Source organism: Phalacrocorax carbo, chromosome 2, assembly GCF_963921805.1.
Source record: "Phalacrocorax carbo chromosome 2, bPhaCar2.1, whole genome shotgun sequence".
Classification (NCBI taxonomy): domain Eukaryota; kingdom Metazoa; phylum Chordata; class Aves; order Suliformes; family Phalacrocoracidae; genus Phalacrocorax; species Phalacrocorax carbo.
In genome coordinates, this window is record NC_087514.1 from 112,827,667 (window position 1) to 112,848,809 (window position 21,143).

Here is a 21,143-nt window from a genome sequence, read left to right on the forward strand (position 1 = left end):
ACGGGAAGAAATTGACTGAAAACCGCATATCCAAAGTCACATACGCAAATTATCCAGTTACTAAGTATATTATAAATACATTAAAACTAGAGCAAAATAATTCTCTCTACTTTTTCATAGTTGTTTATCCTATACATGAGGCAGTGTTCATTTTGAGTACGGTCATGTTTACTATTTATGCTGTGCTGCCAGTTATTCATATTTACATGGACCTTTTGCACAGCAACAAGCAAAGAAACTGCCACATGTGTTAAGTAGTTGTTCTTATAAAAGCACAGAAGTCACCAGCTGACTCAGCTGCAAGCCTAGTAATCCAAATCCAGACAATATCAAGCTTCACATTAGAAGTTGAAAACTGTTCTTCTCTATGCAAAATTATTATGCAAGCCTGAGTTCTGGACATTGTCATTATGTTCCCTCTTCTGCTCTTTTAAAAATCAAATAAGCAGTAATAGGAAAGCCTCAACCATTTAAAAATCTGAAGATAAACATTTAGATTAATTTTTGGACAATTTTCACTGCTAGCATGGAATTTACTGTATTTGTTAAAGGTAAAACATCCAAGCATCTGATTTTGCCTGTAAAACTAGAATTTAAAAATCACATTAAAAATGTTTTGGTTTTGCATTTGAAAGAGTGCTAACAGCTTATTTTGTACAGCAGATTTTTTCCCCCACAATACGAGTTCAGATTAATATTTTGTGAGGTGCTATCCACAGGTAAATAGAAAGCAAGTTGTCCTTTTGGATGCATAACCCAAGGGGAACGAGAAGGGTATGGGGGCAGAGAGAGAAGCTAACAGTTGCCTGATGCTGAAAATAGTAGCATGCAACTGAATTACACCAAAAGACAAAATCTGAAGCAAGTACAGAAATAAAATACATTAACAATTTTAGTAAAGGTTTGCAATAATTCCTGGTGAAATACTACCTCTTTTTGCTGTCGCTCCAGCTCTCTCATACGTATATCTCTTGCTTCTGCTCGAGCTGCCCGTTTGGCTGCGAGCCTGGCTTCAGCCTACAAGCAAATTGAAAATACTGGAAGTTAGAACCACATTTTTTGTACAATGGCCCAAGTACTCAATTTAATAATCTCTTCACAAAAACACATTAAGATTCTAACATCACACTGCATAAGTACTAAAGAAATCTCAGTTCTCAGAATGAAATTTCAGAAATATCATTAGTAGCCAAAAGAATTACATGTTGATGAGAGAACTCAGTTCAGAAATATTACTGTCACTAAATCTAAAATTCCATGTCTTGCATACTTTAACAGGACTTTGCCTATGCATAGTATTTAAACAGGCATGTATGCAGCTGCAGAATCTTTGGCCACAGAAAGACATTAAAACAAAAAAAGAATCAAACCAAAAAATATTAAACCACTACTGTTCATGTCATATTTAAAGGCTCTGCTATAATTTGGAATTATTTCAAAAAGCAAACATCACTTAGAAGTTGAATTACTTCAAACAGCAATCAAAATCAAATTGATTATTGGGCAAAATGTAAGTGAGAAATTTAAGCTTACAGTTCCTTAAGAACTAACTTTAACATTCAACATCACCAAAAAGGGACTTCCCTACCTTTCCATTCAAGCCCTTATACTCCCAACGTCTTCCTTGGACACAGCTCCAGCGCTCAGAATCTACTGTAAGTCAGTTTAACCAAGTACCATAGCACAAAGTTAACAACAGAAAGTAGTTTTCTGAGTTTTCTGCTGCGTTAGTAAAATGAATTGGCTTGTACAAGGATCTTATGAACACCAGACCCAGCAAAAGGGACAGGCAGGACAAAGAGCAGTGAGACCTCCCCCTTTTCAGTGGCAAAAAGCTGTTACAGCTCCTGCACTGCTTGTGAAACCTGGTTATTGGCAGATGCAACTATATATTTTCTCCACTTTCTATCCAGCCTCAAACAAAGAAAAAACACATTGTCTTTCAGACCCTAAATGCTACCTCAAATTTAGTCAGTTGATTACATGAGGCAATAACTTCTGACATAAAGCTAGTAGCTGAGGAAAACACAGGCTGAGTTTTTTTCATGTTTGGATAATGAGCTGATAAAAGTTTTCTCTTAAAGTCTTAAAATATTAAACCACTAAAGCCAGGTTTTCCACGAAAAATTCTAGTTGTCTATCTAAATGTTAATTAACAACTTATGAGAAGCACCAGCAGCCAAAAATTCAGAACGCCTAACATCCAAAACATTTCATTTTATAGAAGTTTTAAAAAATGTAAATATCAATGGGATTTTGCCTTTGGTTAAGGAGAGTTTGTTTTGGTTTGGTTTTTTTTTTGTTTTGGTTTTTTTTTGCTTTTGCCACTAAAACAGCATAGCTTTATGTAAAACATTAGAAACCTATAAAATGCATGACAATTGCAAATAACTACCTTTTACTATGCTTCAGGAAAAATGGGGTATTTAACTCAGAGTTGAAGTTTAAATTATGATTAAACTACAGGTACAAAAATATTTATCAAATAATGACAAGAAAGAATGCAAACACATTATAGCTTTATCACTTAAAATTGTTTGTCTTAACTTCAAATGACTCTCATTAACACTGTTTGTCTATATTTTGCATATTCAGATTAAATGATTCAAAGTCTGAGTCAGCACTCTTGTCTGCCACAATGTAAGCCGCCTTCACAGCAGCATGAAGCTACTCTGCTTCCTACATGATGACAGCACAGAGAAAAGCAAGGGAATTCCCAATGCAACAGGAAGTCTTTCCTCACTTGCAGCCCTACCCTGTAACTGCCTGTAATCATAGCTCTGTCCCATATAAACTTTCAAACAGACATGTATCCAGCACAGAAAGGACCCAAACAGCTGATATGTCTGGGTTTCGTTCTGTCTATAGATCAGCAGACATATGTGTCTAGCCTTCAGACACTGGCAAGGCTTTATTGTTAAATATAGAAAGTTCATTCCTTCACTGATTCATGCTAAAAATCAATTCACATTTCATGACTCTATCCTAGTCCTACAGCCAGAGACCTAACCTTCACCTTCCTACAGTGCAGGGGACACTCCATTTCTTCCAATTTACTAAGCCTTTGATAAAATACAGGTGTACTCTACGAACATTTGTCATAAAATGGGTGTCAAACTGAAAAGAAAACATCTTTTTAGAGAACATCTTTTGCTAAAAAAAAAGATTGGTATTACAGTAATCATTAATCTGAGTTACCAGATTCCTCTAAAAAGTACACAGTTTCAAAAAGACAAGGGAGTTGGCAAGGTAACTGAAAGCACAGTTCTCTGGCTTCCTTCACCAAAGCATAGAGCAAGAGACAAATCACATCACCATTTGAAAGGCCATCATACATAACTATTCTCAGCAGAATTGTTAGAGAGCAGACCTCATGTTATTAATACAACACTCATACAAATTGTGATAACTATATAACTGAAATTCAAAGTTAACAGTAATAAAGAAACAGCTATAATTCAAAAGGACAGTTTTCTGCCTTGGTGCTGCTGTTCACTCTGTTGTGTTACCAAAGAAAGTCCATAAAAGTTATGAAACTATTTTCCACCAACATTCTTCACAAATTAAATTCTTCAGCTACGTTGAAAAAAAGTCTTTACATACCTGCTACGGGAAATACAGTGCCATAACAGCTTTGGATAGAGAACAGTGTTAAAAAGAAGCAGCTCTTTGGACTATTGAAGCAGCACAGAAATCTAGACTTTTTTTTTTTGGGGGGGGGGGGGTGTGTGTGTGTGTGTGTGTGTGTGTAAAAAAACCCACCCAACCCCAAACATCAAAAGGACAGGCAGACATATTATAATGCTTTCTAATTAAACTAGTATTTGAATTAAAGGCCATCTTAAATACATCACTATTCCTTGCTTGTAGGAGCTTGGGAGTCAGTACCAGTTGCTTTCCATAGCTTGCACTGAACAAATTCCAGTATTACAAAACTACAGGCTGGCCACTACAGTCTTGGTTTCTGTTCCATTGGTCATTATTCTCTATAGTCTTTAGAACAGACACACATAAATAAAATATATTATTTATTATAAAGATATAAAATAATATATTTGAAGTACAGCTTGTTAAAAAATGTTGTTACATACCAAATTTCTATTTTTCTGATGTGAAAATTAAACTGTCAACTGTCCAAGATCTAGCAAATCCGACACTGTAAAAGTTTCAAAAGGGGACTTCTGACTGCTAAAAAGAAATGTGATAGCTGAATTTTCTTAAACACTTCAACTGCAAATAAGAGATGAGATATCCAAACCTGTTAGAGCCATACCAGTACACTTACACTGGTGGCTAAATGGAAAGAAATCAGTTGGTTATATATTCTGGAGGGCAAATAGGAGCCATGAGATATAGATACAATAATTTTGCATGGGATTTATTGCGAGAAGTGATCAAGAACAGAAATAGAGGACTACAGATAAGATCTCTGCAACAAGAGAGACCGGGGAAAAAACCCAAAAACAAACAAAACAAAAAACCCACCAAAACAAAACACAAGAAGAGGCCCTCAAGACTTTGGATAAGAAAAGAAGGCTTAATAACTAAATCTGTAAACAATTTTTTTATATAGGCACACTGATACTACTCCTTATCTTTTACCTCCTACCCTAAGGACAAATACATGATTTTAAACCAAGTGCCATAGCTGTGTTTCTTTGCGTATTAGCTCTGCTCTGAGTAACAAAGCAAAGCTATCTGTTAACTGCCGAGTTCTGGAATTCTTAATTTCAAAATATGCACTTAAAAGTATTACATGCAAAAATAAAAGCAATGTTTCCTTGCACCTGCATAAAAAGCATTTCATTCTAGAAGAATATGATGATTCTGGCTGTTTTCAAGCAGTTAAGCCACCACCTTCAAGCAGTAGTCACTTTGATTAGGTTATTTTATTGCATATGTTTTGTAAACGCATGGGTAGCAAGAGAACGTTCTCCTTCCATTGCAGGCAACATGGTCAGTTTTCTCATTTCCACCTAAAAACTAATTACTAACAACTACTTACAGTCATTTAGAAAACCATCTCTGCTTATTCCATTTTCTTCTCTTTTGTTTTTTTTTTTTTAATAGCTATACTGCCACAATCTTTTGAAAACCTTCCAAAACATTTTATCTCAACTTCCAAGGACAATATTCAGTTCTTCAGTTAAATCCAAAGTATTTTTGGCAAGAAAGAAAGAAAGCAGAAAGGGAAAAAGACCAGATTTTAATTTTAATGCCTTTGTAAGAGGTTGAGTCTGGAGTCTCTCCTTTCTGATGTGGGCTTTTTTTTAGTGCCTTCACAGCAATGATTAAGTTCTTCACCAAAATAAGCAGCATACTACTACATAGAATTGATATGGTAGAAGCTTCCCGCTGTGTTGACTAAAGAGAAGCATAACATCTGTCGCTGTAGCGCAGACAGGCACCATTGCCCTTCCCCTTGCCTGCAAGAAGCAATTCACTAGAAAGCAATAGTATTTTAATGTTCATACTGTAGAGAAGGTGATTCATTAGTTAGCTCAGATTCAGCATAAAAGCTTCATAAGGATAAAATACAGCCTATACTAAAATATGTTATTCACCTCTGAAAAAATATGAATGCTTTTCATGGAAAAATTAGAATTATTTTGTCATCATGGGCTACAATATGTGTAACTCGCTCTTCTCTCTGTCAAGGGATATGCAGTGTTTACAAGCCTGCACCTTCCGATGCAGGAGGCCCAGGCAAAGAAGGTTTTCCTTCTCCCACCAAATGGCAGAGGCAAGGGCACCAGTTACACGGCTCCATTTCTGCCACAGGGTGTTTGACAGAACACCAGGACATTCTGCCAGCTCTGGCAAAGCATCAGGGTGAGCATTTTAAAACATTCACCATATTTCTTAATACACTATTACACACTGCAATATAAAGCTTATTTCATAATTTCTTATTAAGTGACATGCATTATTTCTCTCTTCTGTTGCTTATTTCTGTATTCTCATTGCCACGCTTTTTACCTACTGTCATCTCCTCCTGTCTCATGGACCCAAGGCAACACCATCTCTCATGTGCCAAATGTATTTCATATGCCTCCTCAGAAGTATCTTCCTTCCACTCTTATCTTATGTTCCTACTCTTTCTCCAGTTCCTACAAAGCAAAGACTATAAACAATAAAACCTTAAGGTTTACATGACTTAACAGTTTAGGATTCTTTATTTCTGATGGCTCTCATTCTTTTTCCATTTATTATACACATACAAAGTCTCTAGACTACCTTACCTCTTATAAAAGATTCTTAGCCACTATTAAAAGTAGGAGCAAATAAAATTTCTAATTAATACTAAAGTAGAAATAGCCGATTTAAAAAAATATTTGATGTGATCTCTTATTAAAACATAAATTCGAACATCATGTAGCATCTACAAACACAATCTTTGAGGGTGGGGTTCTTTGGGGTTTTGATTGTTTTCTTAAGAAAAGCTGAAGCTGTGTGCAGAGAGAAACACATACTGAACTTTGAATAGATTCAATATGACAAAGCCTATGTTGTTAACTGTTTTTAAATTCACAATATAGCATTCAAACATCTTAAGTTACTGAACTCTTGGCTTTTTCTACCGTAGCAACTAAGTAACCTGACATTTTTACCAAAGTAAGAACAACTGCACGCTACCCAAAGTTTGAGCAACCACAGAGGGAATTTTAAATCCAAATGCATCTTTATTCTCTCCCATGAGAAAACACATCTTAAGAGTTTCCAGGCTCCTGCTATACAATGAAACAGAGTCATGGGAACAGTTCTTGAGAAAATACAGAAAAGATGCTACAAAGAAAGTGAAGAGTGATGCAATCATTGCCCACAAGCTCTCGTTCTTTGTCATCTGGAGTTACTCAGCATTGAAGAATGGAAGGGTTCCTGAAGCAAGCATGGAAAGAAAGGATAGAAGAGGTAAATCCTGATTGTCCCTTCAAACTGCTGCTTATCGGATTGAGGCTGGTGAGATTACAAGAGTCAGATTCTTCTCGCTTTCTGGCATGATGTTGATTTTATCTGAGCTTGAACTGAAGACAATATAAGAACACAGAAGTGACTGAAATCTCCACTCTTGCATCTAAGGCTGGTTGTGGAGAAAGAGGTCTCAAATAATCACGAGATGTCCGATGACAACAGGTTATGCTGAATATTTAAAATGAAAAAAACAACTGGTCTGTAAATTACAAGGACAAGTGAAGCAGTGATGCAGATGTCAGCTGAAGATACTTGTCCACAAAATAGCTTTATAAGCAGAGAATCTCAACAAAAAAAAAAAACATAGGGAAACAGATCTTGAGATCATATCAGCTCTATCTAGTGTAGAATTACTATAACCTTGAGAAGATGAACTTCAATTTTTATTTATTTAGTTATTTGTTAAACAAAAAGGATTCCTGCATAAGAACCTAATCTGGACAGGAGCCTGAAGTCACACTAGACGATAGCTATCTGTTATTTGGAAAGGCAGAACTTTCCATGTGGCAGAAGAAACTGTATTCCACACCAGCTGGTTTATATTCTTTGTCAATCTGAGAAAGCGAACAGGTTCAGAATCCATTACAACAGCTAGAGAAGTAACCAGAAGGTGGTGTACAGGAACTCTTCCTATCTTCAGGAGGTAGGCTTTTTTCTTCCTTTATTAAATAAGAGATTAGCTGACTTCAAATTAACCTTGTTGTAATCAGAAGACACTTGCCAATACTCCATTTTAATGTAGCTGGGCATTTACACTCAGAGTTCCTTTTTCCTTGCAGGAAACACCTGGACAATATAACCTACCACCTGTTTCTACAGCTTCTGAAACAAACATGATAAACTGGTAATCCTCCCTGTTGTACCAAGGTAAGACTTCCGAACTAATCAACTGTAACCAATCTCACTTAACACCGTGCAATATGGAGAACACATTGCTTCCAGAAAAGGATGCACAGATCCCTGTCCCTGAATATGTACACCACCTTCACTCTTCCTCAGTTTCAGCGTGTACAGGGAATTCAATGCCAGGAAGGATATCACACAACAGAACACAAAAAAGTAGGTCCCAAAGGAAGAGATCTGGTAACTCAGAAGTTCTTGGAATAAGGCAGTAGCTCACTCCAGTGTTGATGTATGATAGCATACTCATGCCCTGTTTAGTGCAGAGGCATTACAAAACAACTGTCTACATAACAGTGCTAGTGCTACAAGAAGTGAAGGAGGAGACACAACCAACAGAGGAAGATGGATAAAATTGAAGTTATCTCACAAGGAAGAAGTAGCTTGACCAACCCCCTCAGATCCTATGATAGTGCCCATGTCTTCCATTAAATACTTTCATATAAGATGATACATCAGATTCAACCAGTGCAGAAAAATTACTATATAGAAATGAATTTATTGAATCAGTACTAAAGAATTATTTACACAAAATTTCCTAGAAAGCCAATGTTTGTTGGCACCATAAGGAAGATATCACATTTTTTGACACGTCCCATAGAACAAGGAAATCTCAATTTTGTCAAATTAGGGTGGTGAGGAAGAATAAGATTAGTGCTTTCAGAAATCTGAACTTTTAGAGGGAAAAAACCTGAAACTTCATACGCTACGCTAGAAGTCTCTGCTAGCATTACAAACTCTGATAATTCCTACCATCCTTTTGAGAATGTTCTCAACCCCAGAGCACTTCTACGAAGTTTTTCTGTGCAGATCATCCTGAGCGTCAGCCTTTTGTTTCAGCATATTCTGATTACCAACTCTTGATACCTAGAACACCTTTTAGGAACGCTTCACTCACAAGACATCTGACTTCTGGATTACAGGGCTCAATTCAACTGTTGTGTAACATCTGCTAAAAAGATAATTTCAGAAGAGGAAGTTGAAGAACAAAACACCCTTTGACAATAAAAAGGTAAGCCATGTTGCTGACATAATGACCTCAGAATGGTAAAGTACATCTACTCTATATATTTATTCATGCACTGAGAATTAGCATGCCGTATGTCAGCATGGTAACCCAAAATTTTTCCCCAGCCTCAAATGATAAAGGCATGTGTATGGCACACGAAAATCAGACGTTATTTAAAGACAGAACTTAGTTTGTTACCTGGCCTCTGCTGTTATATCCTACAAAATGCATTCTGTTCCTTTAAAGTACAAGTTTTCTTCAGAAAAAGTTGGCTAATACTATGAACTACAGCTACCAATTCAATGACAACAGCTGCTGTCTGACGTGGGATCTAATGCCAGCTTGTCCTACACAGACCTCTAGCTATAAAACCTAGTATTAGCTTAATGCAGCACTAAGGGGGGGAAGAAATCCTTCATTTTTGTTTAATTTATGCTCATGCTCAAAGTTTCATTGAGGGAGTTAGCAACGTAAGAGAACAAAGCCCCACAGTAATTTTAAGTAAGGTAATACTTATTATACCTTGCTATTGAGACCTTTTCTTCTAGGCTAAGGTGCAAGCTGATGTTATAGTATTGGAACCAAACAGAGAATACTAAAAAAAAAAAAATTACAGCCAGATTCCTTCTCCTTCATTAACTGTTTTCCACAAAAATGGAAGATAGAACTTGATCAGTGAGACTGTACATGACCCAAAGGCATGGTAGGGCAAGAACTTCCATTAGATTTGGTGTGAACCTAACTTTCTGGAAAGTTACCAACTAAATGAAAATTCTTTTTTGCTAACAGAGCATTTCCTTTGCCTACAGCCTGTGATGGCTACATTTGAAAAATCATAGTGTTTTCAAAGATCTAACACCCAACTATTTTGTCTTACATACACATCTATGTATACATACTATATACACAGAGAAAAACTTACATTAGAAGGCCAATTAGAATCCACATTTTGCACTCATTTATGTCAACTAGTGTGAGCAGCTTTGTTGACAGTGAAGCTCAAAGCTTCTGTATCCAAATGTATACAAATAGTACTAAGGCTTTTGTTTCCAAGGCACATCGTTTCCTCCCAGAAAAACTGAAGTTCAAGTAGACATCGACTGTAAGACTCTAAATTGCAGCTGCCTCCTTCCTATATCCGGTGGGACAAAATTTCCCTTTGTATCAACTTCTTGTTAATTGCATTTTAGGCGTGTTACCTCCAGCTCTCTATTATCCAGATGGTGAATCTGTTATAAGTCCTGTTATAGCATGCATATTAGGCTTATTTTGACAGAAATGTGACCTTTCACATATGAAACAGAATATAGTACAAATACCTTTTAATACTCATTCAACACTAATACACTCTACTTACCATCTTAAGAATACTATACAACACAATGGGATAAATGTGGAAATTTTTTTTTAGTTTTAGACCTGAGATCGCAACTTTTCTTTCTGACTTCTCATTTATCTTTAGCTAAACATATAACTACCTATAGAAATATCTGCTAAGCTTAGTGTGATCCTGTGAAGTTACATTAATCTTTAATGAATATATCACTGTGACAAGATTTTTGAAAATGTGATTTTGTTTTTTTGTATCAGAAACTCTTATTTTATAATAATTGTCATATTTTTGGCTAATTACACTAATGCACAGCTTAAAAATTTTAACTTTTTATGGATAACAAGATTGCTTCCATCCCTATTTCTGAATTTAAGAAAATTTGGCATTAACAAACCTCTCTGGCAATATTACTCAGAGCTTCATCTTCTGCAGAAAACCTGTCTTTCACTGGAGTTCTCTTCCGTCCTGATCCAGGAGTTCCCATTTTTATTCTCTGGTTCTGTATTTGCAAAACAGACAGGAAAAAGCTCAGTTTTCAGACCTGGAATTAAAAACAAACAATCCACACCCCAAAATGTAATAATTTTTCCAGTACTTTAGCTGTATGATATTCAAGAAACCTACATGCCATTGCCTCAAATTTATCCAGCAGTTGTACTTCTGAGAAAACATCATCAAGTCTTGTTGCAGCTTTACAGAACACCACTGCATCCTACAAAGTGCACCCACAGCATTTTTCTACTGAACAGAACCCATCAGCTTCAAAGTTATGCACAACTGTGCATAACTCAATGACAATACCTCTGCACCCTTTCACTTTCCACAAGTCTTAAAAATGGACACAAAGAAAACCTGTAGGCAACAACAGGTTCAGATATTAAACTTACATGATCACTAGAGCTCTCTCCAAAAGAGAAAACACAGATTCAGCAGACAAACTTTTCAAAGCATTCCAAGCAGGTAGATGGAGCTTATTTACATTTTAACACAGCTGTTGTCGGGAGAAGTTTTACTACAGTAGAGATAAAGACATTTCTGGACAAACAAACATAATTTTGCCTAACAAGATTCCTAATTTTGGAAATGAAGAGAGAAACATATTGCAATCAAATAAAAATCACTACCAAACCAAAACATAGCACATACAGCCACAGACAACAAAACATTACTCAAAAAAAAAAATCTGAATTAGTTTTTTCAAATATCCTGAAGAAACCCTACTTCCAGACATCAACACCCTTCTGATACCAGATCAGAATTTGGTGGTAGTCCAGCTATTTGATACAAACAAGTGTCCCACAAAGGGCTTGGGAAAACACCTTCAGAACAAAATTTTCTTCGTGCAAACAGAAAAGGTCTGAGGTGAACTACTATCGACTATCCTTTTGAAACTGAACTGGTGCAAGAACTGTCTTTCATACTGGGTCTAACCAGCAAGCATTCAAGAATTCTTTACAGTTTATTCGGGGGGTGGGGGGTGGTGGGGGGACAGCTATTTTTGTGCAAGCAGGTTTTACATTATTATTTTTATACAGCGATCACAAAGCCAAAACATACTGGGGTACTTTCTGGTACAAAGATTTCAAGTAGCATCACAGCTTTTTTTTGTTGTTGTTGTTGGCTTCTACATTTCCCCTCCCCTTTCCCTGTAACTTTATGCCACCAGTCCTCTTTTCCATGCAGGCAGTCTTTTACTGTGCTTCAAATTCTGCAGGTATTTTACTATTCTTTATATTTGCTGATGAGAGAAAAGACAAAGGCTTGAAACTAGATGTCCCGGTTCATAAAAGCTCCTGCATAGGACAAATACAACAATTAGGCAATAATCTTATTAATTTCCAGTTGCTATTCTGAGACCAAAACTAAACATACTCAGTACTGCAGGTGCACAACTACTCCGCTGTGTAAAGACCTTAAAAGAGATCTTGTAGTGTTCGTGGATGTGTAGTACAGGAATAAAACCACAGTATCTGAAGGGGCCAGAAAGATGCAGTTCTGTTGTCCAGTAACAAACACACTCCTGATGGGGAAGAGTGGAAATAAGTACCTCCCTGGATTCCATCCATTCCTCCACAGGCTGCTCATTCATTTTGCAGCGGAGACTGTATGGATAAAATACAGGCATTTGGACCAGCACAGAGGCCTCACCTGACAGAGAGTGTTTTTACCATCTGCTTGTGGCTCGTAGTTCAATTTATTTGTACTCCCCCACAACATCATCATGATGATGATGATGTTTGTTTTGGCTTTAATTCTGGTGTTCGGTAGCAGCACGCTTTCAGTTAGAAATAAAAGATTCCAGCCTCACTCATATCAGACACTGGGATGGGTCTTGGAAATAGAACAGTAGAGCTCAAACTCAGGGTTGAAGGGAGATTCTGAGATAAGGCCTGGGACAAGTATTGCCACTGTTAATCCATTCAGTAAGAGCCTGTCTTTTTAGTCTTTAAAACAAACATGTTTTGTACTCAGATTAATTTAGGTATATACATGCAGAAAGCAATTTGGAGATATCTCTGACAAAGGTTTAAGCTCAGAGCTACAGGCTGCTGCCCACATATGGAAGAAATATCTCAAAAAAATCTGCACCTTTTTGTCAGTAATTTTTATTGTCTGCCTTGAAATAAGAAAAGCATATAGGACCCAAAGTAGAAGTTGCATCAACACATAAAATAATACTCCCCTAATACAGAAGGTTTTCACAAGGGTATATATCAGCCAAAAAAAAAAGAGAAAAACAAAAATCAAGAAATTATGTTATTACAATGTTTGCATAAGCAACAGAACTCAAACTTATGTACTAAAAAAGGTCATTAAACATGAAATGAAATTCTTTTAAATTGGATGTTATGGGTTGTATTTTTTAACTATTTACCACATAAGTAAAATCTGCAGAGTAACTGCATGTACCATAGGCTTGAACTGCATTTGTGGGCATCCTTTAAACAACATACCACTTCTTATAGACAACTAACTTTGGCTTTTTAATTCAGTGAGATTCTCTTAGCTGGCAGATTGATTTGGGAAACTGAATGTAATAGGTTAGATATCTAAGACAGGCATGTTCAGGCTGACAATAAATACTGATAGATATACATGGAGTAGTGAATTTAAAAAAATTAGATGCTGATTCTTTAAATGAGAAAAAAGCCCTCGATCTCAGTCTTGCTGTAGCATAATTGTGCCAAAGTCACTGTGAAGGAAGGCAAGTGAGGCATCCCTTCCGGCCATCTGCCACACTCCTCACCTAGTATGAGCACAGAACTTGAGACTGAGCCCAAACCCAAAAAAGGAAAAGGGGACAGATTACCTAGAAGGTGTACAGAGATGCTGCCCTTTGCCTACAAGGAGTTAGGAAAGACAAAGCTCAGCTGAAGGCAAAACTAGCAAAGGCTGATAAGGACAGAAAGAAGAACACCAGGAATGAAGGACTAAGAAAACTGTAGAGCCATTGCTTAGTGACACGGGGGACATAGTGAAGGTGCTTGCAAGATCCACCCTTGGCAATAGCGCCTGGATAATAACGAACGTGACAGTAAGAATTTGTGTGTGCGCTAACCAAAAATGCAAGATTGTCTAACAGGGCATTTGCCCAAAACCAGTCATGTTGAAGAGCAAGAGGATCAGCAGTTAGATTAACAGTAACTACAGAATGACAAAGAAACATTTGAAATAAAGGAGTGCTCTTGAGAAGACATATAAAAAAATATGAAAAGCTATACCTGTGGGAAAGGCCTTGGAGAGGAAGCAGCAGCAGTCAAAACCTGGTTTGGCGCTGCCAGAAGTCACCCCACTAACTGCATATCTGTCCAGGCCAGACAGTGCAGCAGCCCTCCTGAAGGATGCAGGGTGCTGCACCCCAGAGACCAGGTGGTCAGTACAGGGTGCAGCAAGGGAGGAGAACCCACACCTTTGGTGCATGTGGAGCTTGTGAGGTGCACTCTCACTGGCGCATGCATTAGGGCACTGCAGGGAACAGCATAGGTACATGCAAACCTGGAGTGCCCACATCTCCAACAGGAATCTTGTGCAAGTAGGGGACCCTAGAGCTGAAGAACAGAGGGTAGTTAAGCACTGGCCTAGAGAGGCTGTGAAAAGTCCAGCCTTGAAGATAATAAAAACTTGACTGGACAAGGCTCTGAAAAACCTGATCTAATTGACTACACTTTGAGCAAGGGGTGATAGTCAGACGTTCCTTCCAAAATAAAAGATTATAGGATTCTACAGTTATTATTGCTGTCACCTTTGAAACTAAACTTCAATATAAGCTTAATTTAATAAAATTTAATAAAACATTTTAATATTCCTTCAAAGGTCATGTCACAATGTCTTCCATTCCATGTAACTTTTATTTGAGCTGATGTACATCAGAGTATTTAATGTCTTGTTATAGTTCGGTACTAAAGAGATGTAGCTTTATCGCTGTCTTGGTTTCAGACTAATTAGTCTAATACTAAATGTATCATGATGTTACTTCTCCATTAAACATACGGTGCCAGATATTTCACATGCATGCAGAAATACTTCTTGGGTGCTTCACTTCCTTAACTTGCTAATTACAGGAAAAATTATTATGCTTCGTATTATAAAGAACTTAATATATGCTGTAATATTAGGATTTTCACAGAAAATAACTAAGAACACCAAAACAAAACACAACCACACAAAGAACAGTTTGTTACACCGGCCTTCCTAAACTATAAAAAAAGAGTAAAATGAAAGTACATCATGATCTGCTGCATTTACAGTTCAGAATTCCTGAGTCACATCTATTACATGTTTATTTCTTACTGCAGGCTGGGTTACATATTGTATTACATGAGTGTTGAAGTGACATCCTCTTGTATTTCATTCCAAAAACTTGGCATGTCTGAAGTACCCAAACCAACCAGAAGACCTGTGAGGAAATCCCTGAAGTTCCCTCTCTCATTGTCTTCACTTCAGGCCTATATAAATTTTATCTCTCCCCCAAGTCTTTGCTATTTACTCTTCTTCCTATTACTTTCTGGCTAAAGGTTCCCTTTGTTTCTTTTTCACTTCCTAGAAAAAAGCGTGACCCATCTTACATAAAACAGAAGCTACACAACAGTTTACGGCCCTATCACTCACCACCTTTAGTGGCACCACCTGTTCTGATGCCTGGGTCTATGCCAGTGTACTTGGCATCACATACATGCAAGGCATTCAGATACTACAGTGTGAACAGGCTATAAATAAACAGACTGAAACTCTCCTTTTCTCTTTCACGTAAGACCAGAAGATAATTAAAATTCACCTGTAGAACAATCTTTCTATATTTGATCCAACAACAGAAAAGAGCAGCCCTGCTCTAGAACCACTGGCTGTTAGAACCAGTCTCAGTTTCCTAATTAACACTAGAATATAAGCCAGCAGCCCCTGCATTTCTAGTCGAAAGCCACAAACACAGCAGTTTATATCTTCAAAGACGTAAATTCTTTTAATCCTCAGAATGAGTTTCACCTTTCGTCCCTAATATCCAGGCAGTTTCTTGCTATTTCAGTTGTCCACTTCCAAAGTTCATGTTTTTATCTGCTACAGACCTTTAAACTTCTGAATCAAGTGGACCACAGAGGAGGTTCTGCAGAGTACTGCAATAGTGCTAACTGCCCCTGCTGCTGAAAATTGGTATATTTGACATGTGATAAGACAGTTAAACACTACTGGGAAGCTGTTGATTATAAAATATAATCTGAATGTAATTCTACAATATTAGAGTACATAAATACCTATGTTTGTTACAGAATTTCTGTCTCTTAACAAACAAGACGTAGCACTAAGGATTTTCTCAACAAAACCCAAAGATCTTATAGAATACATGGTAATAGTCTGTGTGATCTATTTCAATTATAAGTTGATCCAACTTAAATTAGTGGCTAAATTCTCTGATTTCATACAAACAAAAAGGCAATGAAGCCAGTGGGAGAAGGGAACATCAACACAGAGAAAGGCTGGAATTCCTTGAAATCAAACAGTCTAAAGACCTAAAATAAAGAATCTGAATGAAGGTTACTTGGGCAAATATTAGAAACACATTAATAAATAAGGAGGATGAATGTAAGGAGCAGGAATAAACAAAAATTTCTCACCAGCAAATGATTCACAGGTTGCTGATAAAGCACAAACAGCAGTAATTCATTTTTATTTTTGACAGTTCCACAAATGTTAAATATACTAAAAAAATATACGTGTGAAATATACCTAAAAGAGCAAAAGCTTTTTTCAAATACCTAACTGAAAAGAAAGATCTAAGAAGCTGGAGTGCTATGCAATGAGGACAGAGTTGAAATTAAAGAATCTAAATATACCTCGTAAGTTAACTGAACACTTACTCTTTACTTCAAAATACGAATACCGCTGATGAGCAAAAGTTTGGAAGCTACTATAACTGCAATTAAAGCAAAGTTCTAAAAGTTAACATTCTCAGAAGAACAGTAGAAAACTCAACCCAGCAATTTTAAAGAACTGCCTCATGAAACTGCAGCTCTAGCAACACAAAGCTACAAATAAGCCAGAGGTATTATTACTGCAAAACAACAGAAATAGCATTCATATTTGGGAAGGAGCAGAAAGAATCACGTTGGAAATCTTATCTGCTTAACCTTTGGTGCTTTGTCAAAGCAAACTCTTAAGGAGGCAGACAAATAAATGGACATAGAAAAATACATTACTTGAGTTAAAATTATGCAAGACTAACACAAGAGTCTTCCCCAGAAGAATGCCCCTATACAAGGGTACGCTCTTTGGAATTAGTATGCCTGTCCGTGGGCCCAAAAGCACCTGAGGAAGAAAAGGAGCTGCACGATCACAGGGTGACCATGACCCAACAAAGGAGTGTGTAGGGAGCAAGAGAGGGAAACAAGGAGGGTTTTAATGCAATAGTTTTAAGGACTCATTTAGAATTTTCATTCAGTGTGACCTTGTTCAGAAAATGATTAACTGAAACTAGAACTATTGCAAAAAAAAAAAAAGCTGCCAATATGAGTAAAAGAGCCTAACATTCAAGGGAAAAGGCAAAGACTTAGAAAAGCATGTAATTACTGTCTGCCAAAAGATTACAGTGCTTACCACTATGATGGAGGCAGTCATTCCAGTTCATGAATAGTGTTTCCACTTAAAAAAACAAACCTGCTCATCTCTAATCATGGCCCACTTCTGAAACCGTTGACACAAAATTTCTGCTCTGAGCAGACAAGCTCGTGTCAGCTTCTTCAGGAAGAAGAGTTACTCTCTGGATAGTTGACAGTTAATCCGGTACAAGCTGACAACTGTACAATCTACCCCTTCAGTGCAGCATATTGGCAGTTGATCTGTCATTTTAAAATCTCAAAAATACAACTTCTAAGTCTATGGTGTTTAGCAATAGAATGACAATTCCTTTGAGGGGGTTGAAATCCCTCAAGTCTGTTGGCATTATGAAGCTATAGATGAACACAAAGTCACCAGTTAAGAAAATCAAAAAGCCATTATGCCATCTGCAAGAGCGCTGCCTCCTGATGGAGCCGTAAAGTATAACCGTGCCTGGTTTAGTGTTGGTAAACTTAAAGCAATTCAAGACAGTAACTGAACCAAAGTATCCTACAGGCCTGTAGAACTACCAGGCTATCTTTGGTGACTTTTCTCAGCCTTTTCAAATTACCAAAATTCCATGACAACATCATACAGCGATGCAACTTCAAGCAGTGGCACTTATTTTATAAAGTATGAGTTCTCTGCCAGTCAATTGCTAACAGCTGTACTTGGTGATCCCATTACTCCACAATATCCTGTATGTAATGTTTTATTTTATCATCAGTGACAAGGAGCATCTGCAAAGTTCTTATAATGGTCACTCACCAGAGGATCTCTCAGGGCACAGAGTAAAGCATATGAAGGTTTCAGAGGAGCAGTGTAACAGAGTTGGACTTTTCTAGAATCAGTGCTACCGTAAACTAAGAAATCAACAAATAAGAAATCAAACATGATTTTAAAATATGAGGAAATGACAGTACTATGATGAGCACCATGAAAAATGATAGGCATGCCTAATAAAAAAGTCACAAGAATCTTCCATAAGTGTTTATTCTAAAATGGAACAACCATCATTTTTACAGTCAGCTTTTTCAAAGTGGATATCCTTTCTGTCATTTTGCAAAAGAATGACTGAAAAAAACCAAACCAAAACACTGCTACTATACTGATCCTCCATTTTTTTAAATGAAACAAACAGAGCGACCCATGGTAACAACCCACATTCAGTAACAAGCTGCAACTATTTAAGGTATTTTTCCATTACCAATTTAATACACTCCTACACTCTTTTCTACTACTGGTCCAGTTACAGTCCAACAAAGAAAAGCTACTGAAGCAAGCAGGACAAATTCTCCTGGCTACCCCTTAGAGCTCCTTCCTCGATCAGCCAGCATCACTCCTGCCAACTAGCCCTTGGCTGCAGTAGCAAGCTGGTAGGCTCCAAAACACTTGATCCCACATGGCCCTTTGGGAGGTGCCCCTCACCTCTTCCCTTGGAGCAGCTCTAACTCTGCATGCCTAATACAAAAAATTATGAACTGTCATCTTCACAAGCGGACAGCACTATTTACATAAACTATTTTCAAGGACACATAATGCATAAACACAAACTGTCCATGATGTACACTTATATGTTACCTAGTTTCCAGATATTCAAGATAATAAATTTGGATTACTTTCTCAGCAACTCTAATAACTTTTTGTAACGCTGCTGGACCGTACTGATCCACAAGTATCACCACACATCTTCACATGAGAATCTTACAGACAGAAACTACAACACAGTATCAAATCTGTCATTGGTTTCTAATTCTCTTGCTGGCATTGTATACCAGATGTATTAAATTATATAATACCAATCCAGGTTTTTGGGTACATGCATATGACAACTTGTGTGCTGTGCCAAAGTCTAGCCATAACATGTTCTACAGAGTCCAATTTAAACAGCAGTTTCTAAAAGTTCAGATGTGTTAAAGTACTATATCATCTTCTGAGACCAAGAGAGTAATTTAAAAAAGAGAAAATAGGCTCCTTTGGAGTCAGTTCACAAGAAGTACTGACCTTTGGGGCGACAAGCTTACACCTGACATTTCACACAACCGTCTTCTATTCACAAGTTCTCAGGTAAAGCCAGGAATTCAGGTCAGGTAAGACTGGCTTCACACTCTAAGGTAAACATCTCCGAACCCAAGTAACACAAAACAATGGAAAAAGCATGTCATGTACATCAAACTATTTTGTACTGCTAGGGGACCTTTCATCTGTTCTTATGTCCTCACTAAAAAATTACATTAACCAAGGAAGCATATGTATATTAAGAAGAAAACCATTTCTAGGCCCCAAAATATTTAATTACATCACTTTACTGTCAAGAAGCAATGAACGTTTAAATCAATGCTTACCTGGTGAGTTCTTTAATCTTAGAGGAAATTTGTATCAAAAACCCCACACATCTCCAAAGATGTTCGATGCAAACTGATACTTCAAAGGGATAAAACTGATCCTAGACTGTCCTCATTTCAAGCCAAAAATGTCTGTAACTGTCCCTAAAATAAGGGAAGCTGTCCCTAAAATAAGGGAGTCACTGACTAGATCATACAAATTCAATGTAGTACCACTATGTCTACAAAACGTTTTTATTACTGCTGAAATACATAACACTGCCCTTCAAAGCATCACACTGGGATTCAAACTGCGATTCACTCAGAACACACAAAGCAGATCTCCCTGTCTGCTCAGGGCTGTTTTTGGGCTCCTTCCTAAGTCATGAATGTACCCATCTCTCTTAGTAGCACCATCTGCCTCTTTGCAGTTATAGCAGCAGGGCATACTGAGAATAAATAAAGATGATCTGAAATAAATAATAATAATATAAATATTATAAATAATAATTTAAAAACCCAAACAAAACAAAAAGCCCGACTAAGCCCCAGAAAGGCTGACTGAACCCTACCACAGCTCTCCACCGAGGGGGTATGCCCTGTTGCCCCGGGGAACAGCGAAGCTATGCTTCGATGAAGTGCGAAAGGCACTGAAATACACACGGCTGTGATTTCAGGACATCTTCCTTTCTCTTTCCTCTTCTCCCCCTCACGCCGCCGTTCCCACTCAGTACCGAGGCGTGACCGCCGCCTTCCCGCAGGCCCGCGGGGCGGGGAGAGGGGGATGGAGGCCGGCCTGCGGCAGCAGCCGCCGGAAGGGCTCGGCCGGCCCCGGCTTCCCCCGGGCCACCCGCCTGCCTCAGGTCTGGCAGCGGCAGTGGCGAAGGGAGCCGCCCCGCACACCACCGCCCCGGGCCGCCGCCCGTATTGTTCCCTTTTCCCTTCACCCACCTGACGAGGCAGACCCGGCAGAGCCCCCGGGCCCTCCCCGCTTCTCTAAACCCGCAGAACCGGGTTCCCGAGCCGCTTCCCCGCCCCGCCCGGGTTCACATGCAGATGCCACCCTCCCCCCCCCCCCTTCCCCCCCGCCCCTCGCCCTCTCCGTGCCCGGGCCCCGGGGAGCCTTACCTGCGGGCCAGCCCGGCGCAGCACCGCCACGCCGCGATACGGAGGGAGGGAGGGGGGCTTCTGCACTCTCCCCTACCCCACTTCCACGGGTGCGAGGAGCTCGCGGGGCCCGGGATCGCCTCAGGCTCCTTCCTTCCCTCACGCCCCGCACCCGGAGCCCATAGAAAAGAAGCAGAAATCGCCCCAGGGCGAGCGCGGGTGCCCGCAGGCACGGACCGTCCGGGAGCCGCGGGAAGGCAGCTGCTACCTCACGTCACCCTTCCCCACCCCCCTCCGCCCCTTCCCCGTGAGAGGCCGGAGGAACCGGAGCTTTCGGCAAAGACGAGCACAGCGCCGCTCCGGGCCGCCCTCCTCCTCCTCCTCCTCCTCCTCCTCCTCCTCCACGCCCCGC

The 21,143-nt window shown here is 38.7% G+C and overlaps 1 protein-coding gene across 12 annotated transcripts in view; it reads right to left on the minus strand.

Moving 5' to 3' along the window:
- The window catches only part of LRRFIP2 (LRR binding FLII interacting protein 2), a 58,596-nt gene extending 37,489 nt beyond the window's left edge, over window positions 1–21,107 (minus strand). For 11 of the 12 annotated variants that reach the window (XM_064443879.1, XM_064443883.1, XM_064443891.1 and 8 more), the window contains exons 1-3: window positions 20,753–21,107; window positions 10,609–10,713; window positions 931–1,017 (exon numbers count right to left, since the gene is read on the minus strand). In XM_064443879.1, coding sequence (XP_064299949.1) covers window positions 931–1,017; window positions 10,609–10,698 — 177 coding nt within the window. In that variant the 5' untranslated portion in view covers window positions 10,699–10,713; window positions 20,753–21,107. Of the gene's footprint in view, window positions 1–930; window positions 1,018–10,608; window positions 10,714–19,645; window positions 19,982–20,752 lie in introns of those variants that run through there. The other variant, XM_064443880.1, reaches the window with a different exon arrangement.
- Window positions 21,108–21,143: the final 36 nt, after the last annotated feature.